General features: G+C 38.1%; 2 protein-coding genes across 6 annotated transcripts; one reads left to right on the top strand and one right to left on the bottom strand.

Moving 5' to 3' along the window:
• Positions 1–1900: 1900 nt before the first annotated feature.
• pbxip1a (pre-B-cell leukemia homeobox interacting protein 1a) lies at positions 1901–14840 on the bottom strand. 4 transcript variants are annotated; one of them, XM_044137559.1, is made up of 10 exons: positions 14706–14840; positions 13810–13937; positions 9599–9683; positions 9452–9519; positions 8087–8699; positions 6803–7036; positions 5158–5213; positions 4530–4616; positions 4199–4379; positions 1901–2883 (listed from the first exon to the last, which is right to left on the bottom strand). In XM_044137559.1, exons 2-10 carry the CDS (start codon positions 13879–13881, stop codon positions 1943–1945), a joined length of 2337 nt encoding a protein of 778 aa, XP_043993494.1. In that variant the 5' UTR covers positions 13882–13937; positions 14706–14840; the 3' UTR covers positions 1901–1942. The 4 variants fall into 4 exon arrangements, with proteins under 4 accessions (XP_043993494.1, XP_043993495.1, XP_043993496.1 ...); XM_044137560.1 differs by lacking the exon at positions 14706–14840 and adding an exon at positions 14471–14618; XM_044137561.1 differs by lacking the exon at positions 14706–14840 and adding an exon at positions 14467–14583.
• A 2221-nt stretch (positions 14841–17061) lies between these two features.
• On the top strand, positions 17062–19722 carry cks1b (CDC28 protein kinase regulatory subunit 1B). Of its 2 annotated transcripts, none has more exons than XM_044137603.1 (4): positions 17062–17221; positions 17414–17481; positions 17628–17755; positions 19079–19722. In XM_044137603.1, exons 2-4 carry the CDS (start codon positions 17423–17425, stop codon positions 19126–19128), a joined length of 237 nt encoding a protein of 78 aa, XP_043993538.1. In that variant the 5' UTR covers positions 17062–17221; positions 17414–17422; the 3' UTR covers positions 19129–19722. The 2 variants fall into 2 exon arrangements, with proteins under 2 accessions (XP_043993538.1, XP_043993539.1); XM_044137604.1 differs by having other exon boundaries at positions 17066–17167.
• Positions 19723–25217: the final 5495 nt, after the last annotated feature.

Raw genomic sequence — 25217 nt, 5'->3', positions numbered from 1 at the left:
ACTTGATGGAAAGAAATTTAGGCTCTCGGTAAATCTTGTGATTGCCTGGAGCAGAAAGTTAGAACAATAATTTAACACTCATCGGATCGGACAATCCTCAGAACATTGGGAATGTCTCAGGAAGTCTCCAGGTTATGGGAAAAGATTTTCAGATCCATTTATAAGTAATTGCTAACTTTTTTAAGGAACATTTTTAGGATGTCTTAAAGCTTCGTCGAAGACCAAACCATCAACCTTTACCAGTAGGAAACTTGTTAAGATGTTCAGGAAGAAACAAGGAGTTACCAATGGACTGACTGGACAACAAAAATGTCTTAAAAAAGTTTGATATTTGCACAGAACAAATGATTAATCACTCTACCCTGGAATTAAACTTTGTCGAATGGACCAAAATAAGGCCATAAAACTTCTGAAAACAAAAAGAAACTACAACCAAAATGGTGAAAAATTTATTGAACTCAACATTTATTTTGTCAAAACAGGAGAAACTGATGATGAAAGAAATTATATTTGCCCAGGGGTCAAATAAATTCACATCCGTTAAGCTCTATTGTCGCCCCGCGGACACAGAGACCCTTTCAAATATCGATTAAGCTCTCACTTCGATCTGTGCTTTGAGGACTCCTTCAAACACCTTTGGTCAAGCAGATCTTCAGAAATAAACCAGCACAATAAACTCCCCGACATTGACTCTCTGCCCTGCAAACAGCAGGACGAATTAAAAGTCGCCGAAACTCCTTCCTCTTCTAGCAGTAGCCAGTGAAATCGGAGAGCTCTGGTCCAATCGGAGTTCTTCATATTGTGGTAAAGGCACGTAAGCAGCAGCTGGTACGCAACGTAAACGAAGGTCGCTTCAACATTCAGCGTGAACGGCCAGAGTCCGTCGCTCCTCGGATTCATACCAACGACAGGAGAAGTAGTGACAGAATAAATAATCACGCCAGAGCTTCTCTGAACAATCCCGACCCGACGGCTCTAACGTCACATCAACACAAAGAGGAACCGGTGAAAGCAAAAGGAACATACTATGAACTTTTCAGGCTTGTCTTTGTGCCGTTTTTCACTTTCACCCGATGTGTGAAAATGAAATGCTTTCATGTCTTTTACAAACTAAACTCTGGAAACGTCTAAATCACCTGCATGCAAGTCAACTCAAACTTCTGAACAAAACAAGAGGAGGAAAATGACAGGTTTGGCTGCAGAACTAATTCTGCTGCATCAGCAGACGAGCTGAAGGAAGTTATCCATGTTTAATAACCCAGACTGGTCCGAGTGTTTTTATGCGTTGCAGAAAGCAGTGGAGGAAATGTGTCCGACATGCTTGAGGAAAAGTGCTAAAGTGGTTAAGAAGTCTCGACTCTTTGCTATTGCTTTTTTCTCCAGGAGCAGAAATTGAGTCAACAGATCAGAGGTGAGTCAGATTCAACAAAAAATGCTGGAGGCTCATAACAGTTTTCTCTCTCTCTCTCTGTTTGCTAGGTGAAAAAAAAAGAAAAAAAAAAGAATACTGACAAAGAAACCGGTCGGACCTGATCTGATAATGATCGCCGAACGCAGCAGGATCTCCTCTTCACACTGGAGAACCAACTGGAAGAATGATTTACTGGGTTATAATGATCGACTTCGTGTTGCTTCCTGTCTGATCTGGGTTTAAATTCACTTCACTGCAACATGCACCGATTAAAGCAAAGAAAAACAAACAAAAAAAAACGTCACACAGTTTACGGTTACTCTGAATCAGGAGCCATGACTGGGACAGAGGTAGGTAACAACTAAGCCCAAAATGACAAACACAGTCTAGCTTATAATTAGAGACAATTAGGAGTCCGTACCAAAAGCTACGACAACTACAGCTGAGAAGAGGAGAAGGAAGGGAAATGTCCTACAAAACCACCACGAGAACTGTTCTTGGATTTTAATGCTTTTGAATCCTTCTTGACTTTTAAGCTGTGGCGGCAAACTTCCACAGCGCCTCCCGCTCGAACTCCTCCATCTCCTCCTCGAGGGAGTAGCTGCCCTCCACGACGTCCACCATGTCTTCCAGGACGTCCGCCACGTCCTCGGCGAAGTCCCCGAAGCGCACGCGGTCGTGGATGAAGACGCCGTCCTCGAAGAAGTCTGCGGTGACCTTGCGGAGCTTGTCCTTGCTCTCGTTGGAGGAGCCCTCCAGCTTGCTCAGGTAGCCCTCCAGCAGCTCCTCGAACTCAGCCAGCTCCACCGGGTACAGACCCTCCCTGGAGGCGCAGTCCTCCAGGGAGGAGCAGCCCAGCTGGGGGCGGACGTTGCGGTGCAGCTTGAGCTCCTGGTCCCTCCAGAAGTCGTTGTGGTGGTGCTGATGGTGATGTGGCTGATGGGAGCTTTTTCCCGGTTGATGAGAGCTTTTCCCCGGCCGGCTGTGCCATGGCTTCTCCTTCCTCCTCTCCTCCCGGTCCATTCTGCGCTCGCCCTTCCTCCTCTGCCACTCGTCCTGGTGTTTCCTCCAGGACTCTTTGTGGGAGTTTTCCTTTTCCTTCTTCTCTTCCTTGCTGTGCTTCCACTCCTTGTCCTTCTTCTCCTCTTTCTTCCAGTGGTCCCGCTCCTGTTTTTTCTCTTTCTTCCCTTTCCATTTTGGCCCATGTGGCTTCGCCTTCTCCCAACTCTCCACCTTTTTGGAAAGCTGCTTCTGGATCCCATCTACGTTCTCCCAAACCTGCTTGCCATTCCCTTCGTCCTTTCTCGTCCCTCCCAGTCTTTTCTTGATGTCTTCCAACAGATCCTTCAAACAGTGGAGCTCCTTCTCCAGCTTTGTGTCCTGCTTCCTCTCTGGTCCGGCTGCTGTCTGGGAGCCCTGAGCGTCTTCGGCATCAGACTCAGAAGATGAAGTGGGAGCAGACGACGCCATTCCTGCAGAGAGAAATGAGGATATTAAAGATTCAGAGACGGTGCGAGTACTGAGGTATTGAAACTGTGAACAAAGTGCACAGAAAGTGCAAAATTCACTTTTTGCACCTTCATTTGGGTCTTAACTTCTTATAAAATCAGTCCAAGTGCTTAAAGAAAAAACAAAAGAACACACCCAGCCATTTCTTGGCAACAAGTTAATCTTTTTTTGGTGCCTGATAAATGAACCATTTCAAAAACCTCCTGAATGTTGAGTCATACTGCACCATTACCTAGCAGCCCCAGCTTGTTACCTAGCAACCCAAGTGAAGCTCCACCACATTGGGTCAGCTGGTTTTACTGCTCTATTCCCTGTGCAATGGCTGCTGGATAAGGGTTTTGTTGCTTATTTACCCGTCAGAAACCATTTGCTGCATTCTTGTTGGTTGTGCAGGAGTAGATGTACGGTTGTATAATTGTGGCTCTGTTTGCAGCCATTTTCACGTGGGAGTGTGAACGTCGAGTTGGGGAGGGTGTAGCCAGCAGTAGCTTATTTGCATTTAAATTGTCAAAACAGTTGAAAGGTGCTCAAAATAGTCAGAACTGACCGAAAATCTCATTTTCTAAGAACGATTTTGTATTTAAACATATCCTAATCTGTTCAAGGAGGCATAATAAATCACCTTTAAAAGTAAAACAACACATGGGGCACCATGAAACACGGAGATTGCAGCATTATGCTGTGGGATTACTTTTCCTTGGTTGGTACAGGGGTGAAATTATAAGATGATGTTCCAAAATCTGTTCCGAAATCTTGAGGAGTCACAAGAAAGCTGAGGATGAAGAGGGTTTTATTTTATTTTTATTTTTTAACTGCAAGTCAAACCACTCTCTGCAAATACCAAAAGTCTTTTTTTCTACTGCACATATCTTGTCAATAATTTCTTAAGATTGATGAAAAGTCCAAGTCCCACTGGGAGATTATTTCACTTCTAAGTTGAGTTTATCTGAGCAAAGTTAAACTTTGTAACCAAATCTGTCCAAATATCAGGACAGTCACATTCTGAGAGATTAGGAGAACTTCTTCAAGTAAAGAAGGGAAGTCAGTCAAGTCTTGCTGATAAACTACAAATAAAGACTGAACTTTATAATTAAATTAAGGTTCTGCAATAAAGTATTAGCTTAAGAGTGAGCAACCACATTATTGTAGTGCTTTTTTTCAAGGTTTTTCCATCTAAAAAAGGCTTATTCTTCCTTCCTCACATCACAAAAGGCCAGCATTGTAACAGGAATGTGTTTATTTTTCACATAGACCTGATTTGTAACGTTGCAGTCGTACCTGCGAGCTGGTTGTATTCATTCACTCGGGCCCGCAGACTCTCCAGCTCTGTGCTCAGCATAGGCAGGGTCGCCAGCTCCTCCTCCAGCTGTAACTTCGTCTCGTCCAGAGCAGCTCCGTCCTCTTCGTTGTCACTCTCAGCCATCGCCTGCATTTTCAAATCAAGTTGTTCTTTCCTAAGCTGAGGGAGAAAGCAAAAACGAGACAGGTTGCAAGTGAAATCCCAAAGCTTCGGCAATAAATAAAACGCGAGATATCTGCACTTTAAATTGGCTTCACTGTAAGAAAGGATGAAGGTAAAGAACTGAAACCGATAGGATTGCATGCTGACCTGAATTTTAGTCTCCAGATGAGTGATTTGCTCTGTCATTTCATCCAGCAGCCCTTTCATATCCTGTGGATCACTGCAAAGCCAGTCCTGAAGAGGAATTCATGGGTGTGTGAACAGAATGCATATTTTTAAAATAAGTTGTTTACTTTTTTTATTGTTCATCTGAACAGCTTCAGTACCAATGATTATTGAACAAAAATGGCTCAGATGTAAACTGAACATTGAATTTTATACTAAATATTTTTTTGGCCTAGCTTTTAGTGATAACATCTTAGTACACTTGAAATAAGATAAAACAAACTTACAAGTCACTTTCAAGCAAGACATTTTTAGTCAATAACTCCTTAATATTGATTAAAAAAAATTACCATTTCCACTGGCAGATTATTTCACTCACAACATAGAAAACATTCTTCTTACAAGTTAAATAATCTGCCAGTCAAACTTTTGCATCAATATTAAGAAATTATTTACTTAAATCAAAGTCCTATATCTTGCTGAAAGTTACTTGTAAGTTAGTTTCATCTAATTTCAAGCAAACTAAGATCTTTGCATTAAAACTAGACCAAAAATATTTGGTTGGATTTCATGTTTTTGGAGTTTGTGAGAGTAAAAGGTAAAAGCTGACCTGCATTTGGTCTTTGACCTTGTCGTTGTCAGTCAATTCAGGGCTGTCAATGTCCCCTGCAAGGAAAAGAAAACACAACTTTTGCATAAATCTGGTGAAAAGATGTTTTTTTTTTATGAAATATTTTCAACCACAGCATACAGCCAGCACACGTCAGCTGAAAAGGACTCATGTTTCTCACTCCATCGAACGTAAACATTCCAACATTTCTGCGCCGATATCAAACCACAACCTCATGATTCCCTCTAAACAGCAACAAACAGCGTCACTCTACACTTCAGAAAGAGTGTTATTTGCTTTTTTCCTGCTGTCGCTGCAGGAACCGTCGGAGTAGATAAATCCTCCGACAATCTTCAGAGCGCTGGCCGGGGAGGGCCGAAGCTTACGCTGCGCTCTTATCTTTGATGCTCGACCTAGCATTATCCAGGTCAGAGAGGAAGCCTGTTGACGTAGCGCAGCTTAGTCGACAGGATTCAAAAACGGACACCTGAGTGTTGCTGACGACGGCAAAGAAAGATGTTTACATGACTCAAATAAAGTCGTTCTCTAAACAGAATAGATCATTCTGTATGGCCGCAGGGTTCGTACAAACTCAAACTACTCAAGGCAAGTTTTCACACTTTTCCAGTACCACACATCCGAGATAAAAACACAACTAAAAAAAAGAAAAAGTAGCGTCAATTATTAATGTTGTGATAGTATTTTACATTTCACAGCAGGGACTAGGTTACCTAAAATAAATCTGAATTTTTTGTTTAGAAATCTCTCTCACACACACACGCACCCTACACACCTGACTGGTCTGAGAACAAAACACTATTTTAATATAAAAATCTAATAATTGAAGAACATTGTTTATGAAATAACTAAAAAAAAGAAAAAAGAATCCAAACAAATCATGGATAAATGATCCTCCTGCTCAAATTAAACAATAACTAAATGTAAAAAGAAAGCAACAAAAAAAAATCTTTGAGAAATATTCTGACTACGTTTTCAGGCATTTAGCAAATAGAAATAGTTTTGTTAATTCTAACTGACCAAAAACAGAAACATTTTTATCTGATTCAACTTCAGACACTGAGAAAAAATAATTTAGAAAACTGTGAATATTAAATTTAGGCTTTTAACCAAACGCTACATTGCACTTTAATACAAAAAACTGTGCAGTTTTAATATCAAGCACTTTCAAGAACCTTATACAGAAATCAAGCACTTTCCAAACCTTGAAAACATCTAATTGAAATTCGAGGATTTCAAGCACACATGGAAACCCTGCAGCTGGTTAGAAATTGTCATTTAAAGTGCCATCAGACGGTATTTGCAGTGGGTTGGTACCAGAGAGAAGGATGTGGGGCGGATTCAGAGGGCTTGGAAACATTAACGTTAAATGTCAAGTTAAATTATTGTGATCTTTGATTCGTACTCTCAGGTAGAAATAAATTAAAAACAAAGATAAATAGGAGGCGAAGATTAAGTCAACTTGCCATTCTTTGATTCGAAATGTTTCTTGTAGTGTCAGTTTTACTAATAGGGTTGTTTTTAATTTTTGCTTAGCTTTGCACGTTTGTAAACTGACAATTTTTTGCTGCAAAAAGCTTTAAAAAGCAGAACCACCTGCGATTAGCAGCGCAGAAGAGGAACTCACCTGACAGAAACAGGGAACCTAAGAAGAGCAGGACCAAAGCACCCACAATGCATTTGTTCATGGAGAACCACGGCTTGTCCTCCTTTTTCGCCGCCATCTTGAACTCAACCTCCTCTTCCTCGTCCTCCTCATCAGAGGTTCTTGGTCTTGGTGCTTCAAAGGAGGGAACATTCCTCCGCCTTAGTCCATCATCAAAGCCGTTCACTTCACCCATCTCCATGCTGCTGGACTGATCTGAAAAAAAGAAACAGAAGATGAAAACAGAAGACGGCAACAGCAGAGTCTTTGTGCCAACGAGCCTGAAACTCAACCGCAAATACTCAGCTGTCCCGTCATACCACTTCAATTAATCATTTCTGCATCTTTTAGGCTAAACTGTCAAGTGTTGAAGCCGTTTCCAAAACGAAAATCATCCACTGGCAGCCCGCCCAACATACAGAAAATGGCGTGAAAACACCATGGGAGAAATGCTGGTGACAAAAGCAGACTGTTGCTTGTGGAAATGGATGACATTTTTTTTTCCTCTAAATTACAACAGCAGTAATTTCACGCTTGAGGGTTTATGCATTTTCTCAACGGGGTGTGGGACTCGCTGTCTGACTAGTAAATCATATTCCAGATGCTAACACGACACAGATAAGAAATGTGGTCACAAATCATCTCAGAGTTTGCCTCCACTTCTTCTTCCAACTTGATTTACTTGCAAAGAATGAAGCTCTGCTGCATCATGAACAGAGACGCCTTCCTGAAGATTCATAAATTAATGAATAATCTGGATTAATGTTGGATTATCAAAAATGTTGTTACCTGAAACCAAAGGGACAAATAAAACAACCTTCAAACAATAACTATTTGCTTAAACATGATTTTATCAATTAAATCAAAGCACTTTTTTATCAGTATGTAGGATTGTCATGTTAGAAAATGTTGAATGCAGAGGCAGCTATTAATTAATATTTTAACAGTTTGTTAATAGGTTTTATTGATAAAATCAGGCACAGCTGGGCCTTTGAGGACATTCATGATCTTGATATGGCCCAAAATGAAAATGAGTTCTCATTTAAGAAAACCTATTTTATTTTAAGGTGTCTAAACAAAGACATTTCTTTAAAATAACAGATCATAGCATTGATGATTTATAATTAAATTCTCTATAGCAGGTATCAAAATTATGAGCTAGCTTTTAGCCTTCACGTGTTTTATGTTTTTTGACTGTATTAATTTTTTCATGATAAAACAATTAATCAGAATGCATTTAGGAATAGCGATTGGAACCTGTTATACCTTCCTCTTCTTCTTTATCCACCTTCTGTGACTCGGATGGCATTTCTTCCTCTTTCTCAGCATCAGCCACGTCGCCTTCTGCTTCAGCAGAGCCGACCGTCTCTGGCTCAGGACTTCCTCCAGTCTCCAGTCGCTCTGGGACCGGACTGGGAGGCTCTGCAGCAAAGCTGACCTCGGCCTCGACACGAGGCGGGGGCTCAGCGGCTGTAAGGGTCTCCGTGGGAACGTTAACCTCAGGTTCAGAGCTCCAGACGTCACTCCCGGCAACAGCACTCGCATGCGTCGGTTCAGAATCAGTGGGCGTGTGGAGCGCAGCCTCGGCAGCGGCGGAGGCGTCCGTCACGTGAGGCGGAGACTCGGTGGGGTCCGCTAGCAGAATATCAACAGCTGGGATTTCCAGCTGAGCGGCCAGATCGATGCTGCCGACCAAAGGCATGGCACCCTGAGGCTCGTTGTCGCTGGGAGAGGTGGTCACGATGTCGTGGATGACCGGGGGCTGACTCTCCGTGTCGATGTACGAGGTATCCAGAGGGTTGGAGGGGAGAGGGCTCAGTCGGGACGGGCTGGAAGGGATCGGACCCTCGCCAGACTCTGGGGAAGTTTCCTGACACACCTGAATATAAGAGAAACTCATCATTCAAGGTTTCACTTTTTTAACTACAGAGCTCAAGATATTTCATTATTACTGCAACTGATGATTATTTTTGTAGCTGATTAGTCTATTTGATTATTTTGACGATTAATCAGGTAAAAAACTGCAAATTTTTCATCTACTTGAGCCTTATTTTCACACAATATTGATGTACATAAAATGTTGCAAATAAGATTATTTTTCAGTTACGTTTGTGCAATAAGAGCTATTTAAATGAACGCTTGATCATTTGTAGCAAAGATGCATTTGCAGCTAAAAATAAAAATACTATCTTCTAATTGTTGATAATTCTTTTGGGATTAATAAATGGATAGAAAAGGTGACTAATAGGAGAATTTTTAGCAGAATTTTAAACAAGTGAAGCTAAAAATTCCACTTGAGAAGTTCTGCTTACAAACAATGTTGTTCCATCTTAAATGCAAAAAATAATAATATATATATATATATACATATATATATATATATATATATATATATATATACACATTTTTAATTAATTCTCCCCATGTATTGTTTTTTCAGCAAATTGCTTTTTTAAAGCTTGTATACTCCTGATAATAATTAATCAATCACTAAATCAGTTGACAATTATTTCAGTAATCGATTAATTAAATCGTTTCAGCCCTATAGTCCAGTATTTCATGATGAAGACTTTAAAGGTTTGCTTCCTAATCATTTAAAAGGTTTGTAATTGCACGTCTATCGGTCCCAACCTGATGGCCTTCTTCAGACAAGATAGTTTCTACTGGGAACTCAGCTGGTTTCTCCTCTACTGCAGCTCCTGAAACAAAGTTCACACCATGTCGGAACAGAAACAGCAGCTCATTTACACCCGAGGGTAGAGACAGACTGGTCAGTACCTGCCACCTCCTCGGAGAGACTGGGGGCATCGCCCAGACTCTCTGTGCCGTCGTCTGCAGGTCCAACATTTTCAATGGCAGCCTCCTGTGGGGCGAGAAGAGCCAACAGCATCCGGGTTAAAACATTTCACAGGTGGTAATGACAGGAAAACATACCTGTCGACATAAACCACTAACAGACACATCCTTTATGGTGAAAACAACAAGCATATTTTAGGGGGGGGGGTGGGAAATCATAAATCAAAAACAAAGATGACTCAATTCCTATTTTTTTATCAAATCAATTTTTTATTTTTTTTCTGTGGTTGTTTACTCTTCCAAATATATGCGACTTGTACTTAATCACCTGTGTGACCTGAAGTGACCTGAAGCATGCCCAATAGAGGGCGCAATACCGTCACACATAGAAAGTGCCTGTTCAGTGTTTTGCCAACCTCCATAAAAACGAAGAAGAAGAAGAAGAAGTGCTTGGTGTTTGCGGAAGTAAACATAGATGCTAACTGTATCTTAGCATCTATGGTTAGCTTACAATTTTAAAGTTGTTGTCTGATCAAAGCCAGTATATCAACAACTTAATCTTCATTATTGTCCGCCATGGTTGTTGTTTTTCTTCTCGCAGGACGCAGAATAGTGACGTTTGTCGAGTATCAATGACGTTCAGTTCAGATCCGTTCAGATGAAGGTCACATTGGAAAAGATCGGATATCCAAGTGGCCTGGGTCGCATAAAATAAAAATAAAAATCTGATTTGTGCTGTTCAAACTGTTCTAAAAAGATCAGATCAGGTCGCATTGAGGCGAAAAACTGGAATTGACTATAAATAAATGAAAAAATGTCAAGGAATTTGTTGCATTTTTGGAGAGACAAAGACGTACATCTAAAACTCTTTTCAAAATCGATTTTGAAAGCTTTACAAATACTCATATGAATTCATTTTTTTCACAGCAGGGTTGCAGCTGACACTTTTCCAGTTAAAATCCCATTGGAGTTTAACCGATTAAATGGTTTAGGTTTGTGATGGTAGGAAGAAAAGGACCCCGAACAACTATTAGGTGTGTAGTTGGCACCTAAAGTTTGTAATGGAGACTTGTTACCACTCTTTGCTGTGGTTTTCTTTATAAATAAACACAATTATTCCTGAAGGGATTTTGTTCCACATTGACAACAAAAACAAATTAAAAGGTTGAATTTTCTTACTTTTTTTTTGTTTCAGCCTGAACCTTGATTATTTCAACAAAGCGCCACAGTAAGCAGGTTTTGCAGCAGAAGGCTCCAAAGTTAAACAGGATAAATTGCATTTAACATTTTTCCCATTGGAGGAAAACCTAGAAAATTATGACCAAAAAAATGAGACAAAGGTAACTTTATTTTGATCATTCTAAATTTTTTAAGTTATTTTAAAAGAAAAAGCATAAAAAACATTTTGGAAGAACATAAAATATCCTCAGAGATAAAAGTTTATATTTAGTTTTTTTTTCTTTTTTACAATTTTTATGCGAATATTAGATTTCTTTAATATTTGATCACATTCCAGACGATATCTACAGCTTCTTCTTGTTGGAGTTTTTTTCTGCAGACTGTATCAGAAGACAGCCAGGCAACAATTCCAGCATTTGGTTCCTGGAAGGAACGAAATCTTTGAGCCGTCTTCACACCTGAGGCAGACAAAATCAACAATGCACTTACATTCCTCTGCAGTAAGAGATAGCAGAGGAAGGAGTGGCTTTCATTCATGCTGAGCCTTTTTGTATGGCTGGTGACTCATTATTTGGTTTTCTGCAAACATCCGGCAAATTTGTAAGATTTTTAGGCTAGGGGTTACAAGTTTAGACAGGAAATGTTGTACTTAAACTTGCATTCACAAGCCAGGTTGACATCCACTTTAAGGGATGTCTTGATAAGGATCTTTCCATGAACAAGAGTCTCATTTCCTACATCAATGCAAATGTTTCCGACTGAAGTCAGGACACTTAAGACAGATATTCATAGGTCAATTCTTCCTCATCAAGTTTAATATGTCAGCTCTTTTTAATGTAATTCGTCCAACAACAGATATAAAAATGCTTCATTAATTTTGAACATGATGTAAAAAGTATGTATTTAATACATTAAGAGTGTACTCATGAATGAGAAAAGTGATGTAATTTACTGTCTGGCCATTGGCTGGAGAGTGAGATGAGGATGCCTGCAGCAGATGTCTAGTGTAACTATTAAATATTAAAGCAAGTGGGATTAAAACCCACCCTAAATTAAACTAAATTAGAAATACTTTCTTACATTGTCAATGAAAATAATAAACTAGGGGGGATTCTTGATTAGAGTTTTTTCTGGTTGAAGTGCTGGAGGTCAGAGCATTGTCTCTTATTGAAAACTCTCTGCATCACTCAAATTTAGTTTGGTTTTTTCTCTGACCAGTAAACTGGATGACAATAACAAATGAGAGAGGAATTTGCATCTGAAACGCTCTAGAGCAGTTGGGTTCAGTTTTCAGAAGTCTTGGGTCTTCGGTTGCCAAAAAAAGGAGCGCCCTCTATTTATACTCTGATGAATTAACATCTGCCACCTCAAAACCATAGAAGAACCGGATTGTTTGTTTACATGTGCTAATTGAGCATGGTGAAATGCAGGTAGGCAAAGACTGCATACAATTTTTTATCTTATAATGCAGTTAATATTAAATTACAGTTGGTTGTCATAAATTCAGTGTGAAAGCTAAAGCCAAAAAAGCTTAATATGAATTTTTTTTTCCAAATAATTCTTTGCACATGTTTTTTTTTAAATGCATAGAAACAAAAATCTTCTTTATTGTTTATATGTTCACTCATTTGACTCAAGTGACTCAATAGGTTTTGATAAGAGATTATTAAGTTGTCTTTTATAAGCTACTTATCAGTAGCTGGTGTTCTTTATTTTATGCTTGTGCGCAAAACTACGATTGGATCACTTTTTTTTTTTTAAAGCGGTTGCTATGGAAGTGTTTTGGTTACAACTCAAATACAGGTAATTCAAGGTAAAAGACAATATTTCCCTCTCTAACATCGCCCCCTGCTGGTCGTTATGGTTTTGTCGTTAAAGTTATTTATGCATGTTGCCATACAAACATAATAAGACATTTAATTAAAACAGCACCATTTTTCCATGGAGAGAATTAAAAATTCAAAGAATTCATCCATTTTGGTTGTGGCTGCTCATTAAGGACTGATATTGGGTTTTAAAGTCAGATGAGTTAGAGCCAGTGGCTTGAAGCTTTCTTTTATTTATCTTTCAACAATGAAAGTCAGTCTAACTAAAGCAAATATGTGAGCACTGTACTGGACAAACAAATGGATCAATTTATGAGTATGTTTAAGTTTGAAACCCTGAAAAAAAAAGGTGAGGAGTTAAGCTTATAACATGAAGAAGTTGAAATAATCACAGGCCTCATTAAAAATCTCCTTTCTGAAGTGAAAAAACAACAACAACCACCCGTATACCGACAAACTTTATGGACAAACTTGAGCCTTGAAAGAGTCCCAACATTTCTCCATGAAATGAGGTTTGGTGAATATTATGTATGTGTATTCTTTCTGATGTTATTCAAAATCTTTGCCTTTTCCTTTGCTTTAAACATACCACCTGAATCCTTGTGACCCAACTGTTTTTTTTTTTTTTTTTTTTTTTTTTACAAGCGATCAATTTTGCTTTATTTTTTCACCCTCCCCCCTTTTCTACTGCCACCATATCTACTTACTTACACCATATAAGAACACAAAACCATTTTTCCTCACTGTCTGAAATTAAACAATATTAATTGGTCTACTTAATGGAGCAATTTTTATCTGTCCATTTATATTCAGGTCAACAGTGAGGATAGTGGTTTAGGCCAGGCCAGACATGGTCTGGATTGAAATGAAATAAAGACAAAATGAAGAAATAAGAGAGAAAAGAAGCAGCATCTTTCTGAATCTCCATGATTTTGGAGACCTTAAGGATGAGTGGAGTTTTTGAAAAATATAAATATCGGTCAGCAACACATTCACCTGTTGTATTGTGGACAGCTGCTCATTTAAAGTTTTGACTAAGACGTTTAACAACAGCGAAACACCACGTAGCTTACCAACATGCAACTCATTAATAATTGCTAAATTAGGTTTAGTTTTCTCTTCTTATGAAGCTAAGCCTAAGGATTTGGACTTCCTGTCACTGTATGGCTGCCAATGTTTGGTTCTTACCTCAGGAGAGAGGAGGGTCCAGCTGTTGGTGGAGGAGCCAGTGCTGCCTGTGCTGTTGCTGCTGTCAGACATCGCCCTCTCGAGGCTCAGGTTGGCACAGCACCACACAGATTCACCTTTATAATATCCTGCACATGACGAAAGCAACAACGTGTCCTCAGTGGACATGTCGAAATGGCACTAATCTTTTCAAACAAATTATCCTAACTCAATAAACTGGCTGTGATATTATTTATATGAGAGTACAGCACTGTACTACTATTGTGCATGGTTTTGAAGTAGAGAAAAAATACAAATAAAAAAAGGCACATTCTCCCACAATGCATGCAGTGTTTGAGGTGATTATGAAAACTGCTGTTTAAAAGGACACAATTGTGCAACCTAAGAAAGGTTTAAGCAACAATACGGAGCTCAGGCGGGATAAAGAGCTGATTGTGCCTGATTCCAGTTATGTAATGGGATGGTGGCATCCACAGCTGCGCAGCAAAATTAAGAAGGGAAAAACAAGCAAAACACCTGACTTAACATCCACAGACAAACAATTCATCTACATCCATTCAGCCAGACAGTGTGAGCGGCAGATAAATTACCAAAGATAGTGAAACCTCAGCTTGGAGCAGCTCATTGATCCAAAAACAGCCAAATAGAGACACATACTCACTAACTCGCAGGCTCAAGAGTACAACGGCTCCGTTTAAATCAAATTAGAGACACACTTTAGGGGCTGCGGTTGTTGTAGCAACCAATTTGTAGGTACACTCACGAAGGTAAACAAAGGATGGTAGCCTGAACATTCCCACTCCCACTCTTCCGCGTTCCCACTCAGGCCCTGCAGCTAGCAGGAGCGTCCAGCACTCCAAACTACACCCGATAAAAGACGGTCTATTTACACAAACCTGTTTATACTCCAGTCGCTAGCTGATTTTTCCTCCAAAACCTCTTGCTTACTCCTAAAATCAACGCTCTTCTCCTGTGAACTTGGGAACTTTGGGAATTCCAAGCTGCGTCACGTCAACCAAAGAAACCTCTCAGCCAATGGGATTTCAGGATCTGCCAGGGAGCGCCCGCCCCCGGACGACAGCTGAACCACTCAGGCTGAAGCGTTGTGTCAGGAAAGGGACGTGATTGACGCACGCAGGTGAAAAAAGCGGCAGGTGATGGACGGGTCTTCTTGTCCTGGGTTTATAATAATACAGATTCATGTATGACCCCGACCCCAAGGATGCGTGTGTGCACACATATTTATACACAGCAGGGAGAGGCTGCACGGACCAGCGGCTCACTGACACGTCTGCACAGCTATATTTGACTGTGGGACTTACCAGAGTGGACAACTCTACCGATCCGGTTGCTGCAGAGTGGACACCGGTTTCATCATCTGATTCCTTATCATCTATAATTAGTGTGTTTGGTGTTCAGACTGTGATAAGCACTTTTCTGCCTCCTGCAACTCCGTAAATCTATATCAAAATATGGAAACAATATGGTAAAACTATGTAGAGATCAGGAGAAAAAAAATAAAACAGCTGGAGTCTTTCATAGCCTAGTCAAACATATTTCTGAGCACATTTAAAACAGCATGTTTTAATTAAAGAGCTGCTGCAGAAGCAAAAGGCTATTTGTATTATGTTGGGGACATGGAAAAATGAGATCTAGTCAGATAAAATTAAATTCTATCTTTTTGAAAAATACTATATGTGATGAAAAACTAACACTGTTGTCTTCAATTCGTCACACCCCTCATGACACATGGTGGTGGCAGAATTGTTCAAATTCAAAATTCAATTCAAATTTAAAAATACTTTATTAATCCCAAAGGGAATTAATAAATGTTAAATGTTGTTGTAACTCATTAACTTAGATTCTTCAAAAAGTTATTGAAGATTGTGATGGCTGTTGGCAGGAAAGGTCTTCTGCAACAGCCTGTACTTGAATTGAATCTGAAGAAGCCTCTGACCGAAGATGATCTTCCTTCCCCAGATAGTCTCGTGAAGAGGATGGTCAGGGTTGTCCATAATTTTGTTGATCCTTCCTATGAATGCTTTACGAATGCTTCAAAGGGTTGGGAAAACTGATGACGGAAATATGGATCCTTCTGTACGACTCGATTATTCTGAATATGTATTTATGTTGCTGCACAGAATCCTGACCGAGGCTCTTTCTGCATAGAGGTTGATCTATCTTAATTTCTGTCAGGTATGTGGTTGTATGTCCTGTGCCTCTTGTTACTTTAAGATAGGCCATTTGGTAAAGAAAAAAGACAAAATGGCAGATTTTACTTAAAGTTTCACAGTAAAGAAGGCTGAATGCAAGTGCATGGCATTTTTCACAATTCACTTTTCAAATTTTTTATGTAAAAAGATGACATTTTCTACTTTGTGCTGGTCTTTATCAATAAAATAAATTGCATGCATGGATTCTCCAAAGGTGTCCAAGTTTCCTTTCACTGTCCCAAAACAAAATGTAGGTTTAGCACTGTAAGTGGTCAGTAGGTGTGAAAGTTGGTCCTTCCCCTTGCAAATATTAAACTGGTACATTCATAATACTGCACATGTATGTCTGTGCTTATAACTACTGGTATCAGATTGAGATCTTAGACTCAAATGAGCCAGATTTGCTTTCTGGACAGAAAGAAACCATTAAACAAAACACTTACTTTGGCTCCTCTTTATTTCTTGTACTTCACAAGAATCTTATTTTCTTATTTATAATTAAAAATAGTAGAAGTATAACCGGGGTTTGACTTCCCACCAACCAGTATCAAAGATGGAACAATTAGATTATTTTTATTAGTAGTAGAAGAAAATATCAAATAAAGAAAAAAAAGTTTTGGTATTTACAGAAAGCTCTGATCTACGTATTGCATAAAATGTCTCCTGCTGTGACACAACAGGAGACATTTTCGATATGAAAGCAAAAATTAAATCGTTTTAAATGTACATTTTAAAACATTTATACTTGTATTTATATAAAAAATACTAAAATAAATGCAAATAGAGCAGACTTTAAACTTCATTACGTGGTAAGCTTTAATTTTTAGTTGTCAAATAATTTATGACTCAAATTGTCAAATAACGGAAGAAAACTGCAAGATTTTTTTTTCTTTTACCTCCATTAAAGCCACCGACCAAATTGTGCTGACCAATTGGAAAGACAGATGGAGACTACGTTATTTCCTCTGACAGAATGTATTAGCCAATGAAATCGAGTTTTATCCTCAGAGCAGCCAATGAAAGGTAAGGTTGGTCTTCTAGTTGACCAATGACGGGAAGCCAGGTCTTTTTGAACGGAGTAAAGCGGGCTTGAAAACAGTCGAGAGGGAAACAAAGAGAGAGCGAACGTCCTGCTGTTATCGGAGGTGAATAACTACATAGATTATTTTTCGATCACAGTAACTTTGCCCTTTCATACGGTAAGTTTAAAAGTTATTCCCCTGTCGTTTACAACGGTTAAATAATGTTTTGTTGTTTACGTGTCTCACCAGTTCATGCCTAACTTAAAGCCGTTAGCTTAGCTGCGCTTGCTTTACTAAAACTTGCTGCTAACACGCTACTTAGCCTAGTTTTACTTTGGACGCTAACTAACGGTCGGAACTTCTTTACAGGCCTCCGCCATGTCTCACAAACAGATCTACTACTCTGACAAATATGACGATGACAAATACGAATACAGGTGGGCTTTATTCAGTTTTTAACTTTCATGATTGATATTTGTTGGCCTCGTGTTGCGTAACTGTTGCATGACATACGATTGTAGCTGGCAACCCAACACGAACTGAACAGGCGTCCAGTTTATTCTAACGTTGTATAATTCTGCAGACATGTAATGTTGCCCAAAGACATCGCAAAACGTGTACCCAAGACCCACTTGATGTCTGAGACCGAGTGGAGGAACCTGGGGGTCCAGCAGAGCCAGGGATGGGTGCATTACATGATCCATCAACCAGGTATGCTTGGTGTTGGCTAAAACATACATTTACCTTTACATGGCTACATTTCTGATTTTGGCCTTGTTTATTTCAGTTTCTTTTTCATACAAGTGACTGTTGATGACATGTGTAGGCTTGATGGAGACCATGTGTTTAGATCCACACTTTAAGATAACTACCAGGTTTTGAATGCTAAAATGCAGCTATCCATGCTGCTTGATTAACCTGTTAATAAAAAAAGTGAAAAATTAAGTGAAATACACAGGTATGTTTCAACTATGTTGTCTGGCTTATTAAATGCTTACTTCACTATAAAACTAGAAAGTGGTTGCTCCACGAGTCTTTTTTATATGTATATTTAATCTCTTCTTAGATCAGGACTTAAGTTCTGAAATTAATAGAGATGAAACTTGAAGTCTAGCATACAGTTTTAATATGTAAAACTGTATGCTTAATATGTTTTAATGGCTCAAATTATCTTTGGTTTCAACTGATGTATGCAGTTTCTACTTTGAGAAATTTTGGCACTTTGATTTGTAACTTTGACTAATGTGGTTGTTGTGGTGTGAAAAGAACTCTGTGATGCAATTAAGTGATAAGTCTATCAAAAAGGAATTTACCTTCAGACATCCAGTTTTCACACCAAATACTTTAAGAGAACTTCTGCTTCTGAAACATAACTATTGTAAGTGATTGGGAGGTAAAAATAGCAAGCAAAACGGCGATACATGGAATGTGCACAGCAACAAAACAAAGCTAGGTTGGAGTGGAAGTGTTGACAACTGAGTGCAATGTGTCAAGAGCCAAGGAGAGGTTTAAGCTTTCTATTATTTTGGTTATGTATGCTTTGTACTGGTAGTATAGATGTCAGATTGTATACTGTTTTTTTTTTTTTTTTGTAGACGCAATTTACAAATGCGTCTGCAAGTTTTCTTAAATTTGTAGATGCAGAACCTTTTCAGTTCCCAGTGAAATGCAGTCGTGTTTACTGGCTGGAAGACGAGCTTGTCAAGGCAGTTAAATAGATTAAATTCTTAACTTCCCTCTAATTATCATTTTCATTCAAAAGTTTTTCTTTAGGAATAGGATGCAGTAAAATATTATCGCTTTAGGGATAAAAAAAAAAAACATTCACAATGAAAATGTAATTTTCTTTCAACTGCCTAAAACTGACCCCTCAAGTTTTTTAGAGCAGGAATCTGTTTGAAAATCGGATGAGATAGCTGTGGAGGACTGGACTTGACCATTATATTGTCGGATCTGCAAAGGATGTTGACCTCAGCTGTTTTTAAATGTATTTTTGTATTTGACATGTTTTGTTCTGCGTCTTTCACCCTGCAGAACCTCACATCTTGCTGTTCCGGCGCCCTCTGCCTAACCCCAAGTCTTAAATGTATTTTTTGAGTCCTGCAAAGCTCAGCCGTTATGTGCCTCCGATCAGAGTTCCCATCATGCTGTCAAACCAAGCTCCCATTGGATCGGATCTCTGTGCTGGTGATGCCGGACCTGGAGATGGACTATCATTTATGAACAATGGATGTGGAAAGAACGTGTTGGAGAGAGGAAAAAAAAAGGATCTGTCTTTATGTAAGAAAAGGAATCTGCAACAACACGTCTGACGCATTCAAACCCTTTTTGACTTTTTAAAACAGTTTCAACATCTGCTTGGATCGGCAATTTATTAAAGCGATTGCTATAGTGTGGTGAGCAAAGCTTTAACAGGAGTTATACAGTTATGAAACCACCTGATCGTGACTCTAGATTAGTTTGACTCGAGCTGACATGTTGCTGCTTCGTTGTATGAGACTGTAAATTATCATTTAACACATGAGAATCTGCAACATTCCTGTTTTGAACTAGGTATAATTTTGTTTTCATTCTGCTTTAGAGGATTTCACTTCACTTGGTCTGAATGTACCAACGAGCTGCTCAGTATTTATGAATTGTGTTGCCCTTTGATAAATAAATGTAAACTGAAAATTTTACTGATGAGTTCATTTTTTTATATATTTTTTTCTGTTTAGTGTTTTGGGTTTGTCTAGAGTTGCATCATGAATTATTCAACATGATAAACTTTCTAGGAAACAGTTGGTTAGAGTTGTCCACCTCTGTTTTACTTAATTTACAAAACCATCATAATAAGATGGAAATATTGATTTGAAGTAGAACTGCATAATATATAAACATAATATTCATATTTCAAAAGACTGGACTGCATTAATTGGCTAATATAATCCAAGAGTGTTATAAAGTTGGAAATGGCCTTGCTCAAAATGCTAACTGGAGCACAAATTAGAGCCAATAGGATAATTTTCTAATATGGTTTAGAGATCTTAGATGAAGCATGCTATAGAGTTTATAATTTGTTCCTGGGTGTTTGAACTGATTATATATGTCAAACTTTGAGAAATGTACGGTTTAAAGATTAATTCAAAGCTATTGTCTAGACCTGTCTTTTGAAGCGTATTCAGTAATCATGACTGATCTGTTTATGAGGCAGTGACCTTAGAAAATGAAAGTCTTATCTGCAGAATAACCAAATGTTATCAGTTTAAATTTACTCTACAGCAGCAACCGGGTCGTATTTCCTCTTCAAAAACTACTTAAATAAAATGTAACTTTGTGTGTATTCATGTACTTTTTCCTTTTTCTTCTAAGATGTATATTTTCATTTCTCAATGCTTTCCAGATATTTTATTTTTGTCTTGTTCATTTCACTTGGTATTGGGGCAAATTGTTATATTTTCCTAAGTTGTTTGTCACTGGCAGGATCTTGCTTCACGTTCCTTCACTTTTGTGTTTGCTTTGCATATTGTTTACATTTCTATTTGATTTTCTTTTTGTAAAAATTCCCCAGGATATGGAGTATATACCATGAAGGACAATTTGAAGCTTTAAAAAAAAAATGGCGTAGGAATTTTTCAGCTGTTTAAGCCACTAAATGACGATGATACATGAATCTTCAATTTAGAACTAAAAACCAAAGGTCAAACCAATGCTTTCCAATAAAATGTGTAATTCAACTACAATTCTAATATTGTAAAAACTTACTGTTACTATACATAATCAAAGTTTTTGTGTTAAAGTTGGAATACTATACATCAGATAAATGAAAACATGTTTTAATTTTACCAAAATGAACTTTACAAGATGTTCCAGTAGGGCTGCAAAATATATCATCTTTGTAATATCAGTCACAGCATATTCATATAGCTAATGGCTGTTTGGGTAGCAATAAGTTTTGGTTGACATATTTTGGGAATTTTGAAGTTGTATTTTTCATGATAATGTGACATTTGGCCAGTAGGGCTGAGTCTCATGGCAGCAAAAGCTCACACTGGACACAAATGACCTTGCCAAAAATGTTAAAGGTCATGTAGGAATCAGAAATTGGAAAGAAAACATGCGTAAATAATATGTTATTGTGAGATTTTATAATATCTTGCAGCTCTTGTTTATGTTCAGTGCATCCAGAAAGTATTCACAGCACTCCATGTTTTTCAAGGTTTATCTCACTGCATTGATTTCCAAGTTTTCTATTTTTAATAAATTTGCAAAACCTTTTATTTTTATTTGGTCAATATTGTCATGGACTATTTGTGTGGAGAATTTTGTGCAATTAAATGTTATTTAGAACAAAACTGCAACATAGAATGTTGGAAAAAGTGAAGAGCTGTGAATACCTTCTTGATGCTCTGCAAATGTTGGCATATTTTAACACTACAATCTTCATGCTATTATTTAAACAAATTTTGATATTTTGTCTTTAAACATTGAAGTTAAATAACTGTTTTGCAAATATACATCCACACTGAAACACTGCTTCAACTTCAAAACATTTAAATTAAATAAAAATGACAGGTTGAGAAAGTTAACTGGAAAAAATAAGTTATGTTGAAACTGTTACTCATAAGGACAAATATATCCCCATTAAACAATCAATTAGCAGTAATACTGACTGATCTGAAACGTATTCATAGAGTGTTAAGTTATTTGTAGTTTCCAAATGGTCATGTTGTTCAGTTCTGTTACATGTTCAGGTCACAGAGACGTTTTGTGGTTCTAAATTTTTAAGCTTAAAAATTGGATCACAATTTTCCACTTTTTAGAATTTCTCCCGTTTCTGCGGTCTTTTTCACGTTGAACTGTAGAGGGCAGTGCAGCACAACAGAAATGGAGAGAATATGCATTGACTGGTCTGTCTTTTTGCATAAATTGTGCAATAAAATCAAATGTTAATCCTTTAAAACATAAAAATAAATAAATGTAAGACCTGTGGGTATTTAAAACGCCGCCATCACTTTGAGCCCCAATGTAAAGCTTTGAGATGTGGAGATGGCCTGAGGAAGACAGGATGTTGTGTTCCAGATGCTGGCAGACAGTGGGTACAAACAGCTCATGGCGACACACACACTCCTTGGGTAGTAACTACGCAACTCTACAAGTCACAGGGAATAGAAAAAAATAATGTTTGGTGAATCACAGGAAGATTTGTGACAATTTCTGCAACGTGTTCCCTGGGTAATGATCAGGCTGTGATGGTCAGCAACCTGAGCCGCTTCCTGCGATACAGAGAGTAGACAGGAAAGAAAAGCAGGCTAGACGCGTATGAGATGAAAAAATTCATTTTTCCGATGGATTCCTGTAGGTTATCGTAGCCTAAATAACTACAAAATTAAAGCAGGTTTCTTAAGTTTTCATAAGTCTTAGCTTGTTTCACTGCTATTTGGTTAGCTACTCAGAATTGGATTTTTCAAATCCGGTGTTTAAAAAAGTAGTAAAAGAGTAGTCGTTAGCTTCATCACACAGAAGGTGTCATTAAGGTAAGATACTTACTACTAATAACCATTCAAGAGAAACACTTTTCCAAAAAATCTGAACTGACTTTACTCTTTACTGTATGTATATATTTTTTCACTTTAGACTTTAAAGTACCAGAATTTGCACGTAACATTAAATTTTTCTCCATCTGAAGAAATTGTCAGTCACTCAGTTCTTGAGTAGCTTGTATACACAATATGTTTTTACTCTTACTAAAGTGGTTTCGTGGATGGCTACTTTTTTACTTTTACTTGAGTAAAAGTATTTTAAAGTAGTGCTACTTTTGCTTGAGTGCAGCTTTGAGTTACTAGCCCTACATTTGCCCCTGGTCTAGATTGTCAGACATGTTTTGATTTTATTTAATTGTTTATTTCATTAATTTACAATTTGTCAAATTCAAGGATTCAAAAGATTCAAGGATTTTTTAAAATTGTCTTGCCACCTTTTCTTGTCTGTGGTATAAAATTCGGACTCTGGTCCCAGATTAAGCAAATTAATACACAAATAAAATAAAATCAATAAATAAAGCAATTTATGGGATACATAGATATGTATATAGCCTACATAAAAAAGTGTGTGTGTGTGTGTAAATAATTTATGAGAGGAAGCTGAAATAGGTGCTGCTTGAGTTCAGCAGTCTATCAATAAATGTTGACATAAATAAAAGTTTTGAATGAAACAAGTAGCTTGAAGAAAAAGAACTTCTTTACAATATTATATTTTAATATTCTCTTAAGTAAAAATTTAACTACTCACTTTACACAGATTGTTCCATATACAAAAAAACAAACTTTTTCTTGCGCATTTGTTTAGTTCTGCCTTTTTTTTTATACCCGATCCTCGTACCTTTACAGATATGATCATGAATTATCCATTCATGTTCAGAGGTAGGACTAGTTTATCTCGGACCTGCATGTCAGGATTCAGTCCTAATCTGTAGAGACAATAACCTTGTTTCCAGCTCTGAGAAACAACATCAGAATCACAGCTTGGTTCTATTGGAGTACCTGACATTGTACCTCCATTCAATAACATGAAACTTCCAAAAGAACTCCAGACTGTTATTAAGTTTGGCTCTGAGTATGAATAATTTAAAGTGGAAAGGAAAGCAGTGAAAGAGAAGTGTGATGGATGACAAGGCAGTGTGAAGACGTGCTCAGTTAAGGAAGAGAGCGGAAAGCAGGAAGAAGAAGAAAAGAGGCGAGGCTCAAGGAGACAAAGCCAAGCTGGGCAGACGTTCCTCTTCAAAGTGAAAAGATACAGAAGTATGTGAATGAGAAAGTAATACAAGAGGGGCGAGGAAATGGAGACAAAGAAGGAGAGAATGGAGAGAGGGTAGATAAGGAACTGAAATGTGCTTCTTGAGGATGGCATATTTATTGGTGTTGTCAGCGCAGTGGGACACCTCCTAAAAAGAAGCCAAGTTTGCTGCAAAGTGCAGGATGGGGAGTATATTTAAAAGATGCTTGATGGAACTTTGAGCCATAAAATTGGCTCCATTAGACCATCCAGAGGATAATATTCCAGAAATGAATTTCAGAACAGCTTAAATAATTCATAGCACCAATCTTTCACAGTACACTAGAAAAAAAAATAAAAAGAGATTCATATTCTGCAAAACAACAAGCTGCCTGATAAATTAATCCTTCATTCACACATCTAGCACAATATTTAATTTAGCTAACATTATGCAGCAATTTCCTCGGGAGTGGCCATGTGAAAGGAAATCTAAATATTAAATGATTTTCAACCCAAAGGATGCAGGAGCCTCGAGGCTTCGAGGCAAACGTGTTTAAATCAAACATCCTGTTGGGATTAAAACTGATCCGAATGCAAGTTACTGAGGGAGGAAGGAAATCATGTTTGAAGTGGACATCTCACACTTTGGGCTGATTTATGCTAATAATTACTGACATTGGTCTGAACACTTCAGCTCCACATTGAGGCCCGGTGGTGGACGTGTGGTAATGTGGGGATGTTTTTCTTCAGGGGGATCAGGGAGGCTGGAAAGAAGAATGTACAAAGATTTCAGTCTGCAGATGTGCAAAACGTTTAGACATTCCCCAAAAGATGAACAGCTGCAACAGCAGTGAGATGTAGCTGTAAATTCATCCGTCTTGTCAAGTTGGAAAATATATGAAAAAGTGAAAATCTGCTTACTTCAGAATTTCAACTTAGTGTTGGTTTATCACATAAAAAATAGACTGGAGTTTGTGGTTGTCATTTGAAATAAAGCTAATTAAGATCAGGGGATATGAACACCTTCACATTCAGCCGTTTGTGATGCTAGTTAGTAAGTTTTAGCAGCCTGTTTTTAGAGATAGGATACTAAAAATAGTGATCCAGGCATATCTTCTAGTTATGTTAATAAATCCTTTGACCTTTGCTATCTTTATTACAAACCATTTAGGCATTTAAAAAGTTGAAAATGCCTTTAAACAACTACACTGCATCTAGTATGTGGCTAAGTGTGACTACATCTGTTATAAGGATTCGGTCATTCAAATCCTTTTAACTTCCAGATTAAATCAGCTATGGGGAAAACTTGAAGCAAAAAGCCTAGCATTTTTTTTCTGTCTTTTTTCTCATATTAAATTAAGGAAAAGAAGAAGTGGACAACTCATTGAGAAAAGTCAGTTATGCTCTTTATAAGATGTTC

The sequence above is a fragment of the Gambusia affinis genome, linkage group LG14 (assembly GCF_019740435.1).
Source record: "Gambusia affinis linkage group LG14, SWU_Gaff_1.0, whole genome shotgun sequence".
NCBI lineage: Eukaryota > Metazoa > Chordata > Actinopteri > Cyprinodontiformes > Poeciliidae > Gambusia > Gambusia affinis.
This window is presented reverse-complemented; position numbering and strand designations above follow the sequence as displayed.

Excerpts from the sequence above, each read along its gene's own strand:
- pbxip1a (XM_044137559.1), bottom strand. The coding sequence starts at position 13,881 with ATGTCTGACAGCAGCAACAGCACAGGCAGCACTGGCTCCTCCACCAAC. Across the intron at positions 8,700-9,451 it reads TGTCTGAAGAAGGCCATCAG|GTGTGTCAGGAAACTTCCCC; the intron begins GTTGGGACCGAT and ends TCTTATATTCAG. Across the intron at positions 7,037-8,086 it reads GGATAAAGAAGAAGAGGAAG|ATCAGTCCAGCAGCATGGAG; the intron begins GTATAACAGGTT and ends TCTTTTTTTCAG.
- cks1b (XM_044137603.1), top strand. The coding sequence starts at position 17,423 with ATGTCTCACAAACAGATCTACTACTCTGACAAATATGACGATGACAAA. Across the intron at positions 17,482-17,627 it reads GATGACAAATACGAATACAG|ACATGTAATGTTGCCCAAAG; the intron begins GTGGGCTTTATT and ends ATAATTCTGCAG. Across the intron at positions 17,756-19,078 it reads TTACATGATCCATCAACCAG|AACCTCACATCTTGCTGTTC; the intron begins GTATGCTTGGTG and ends TTCACCCTGCAG.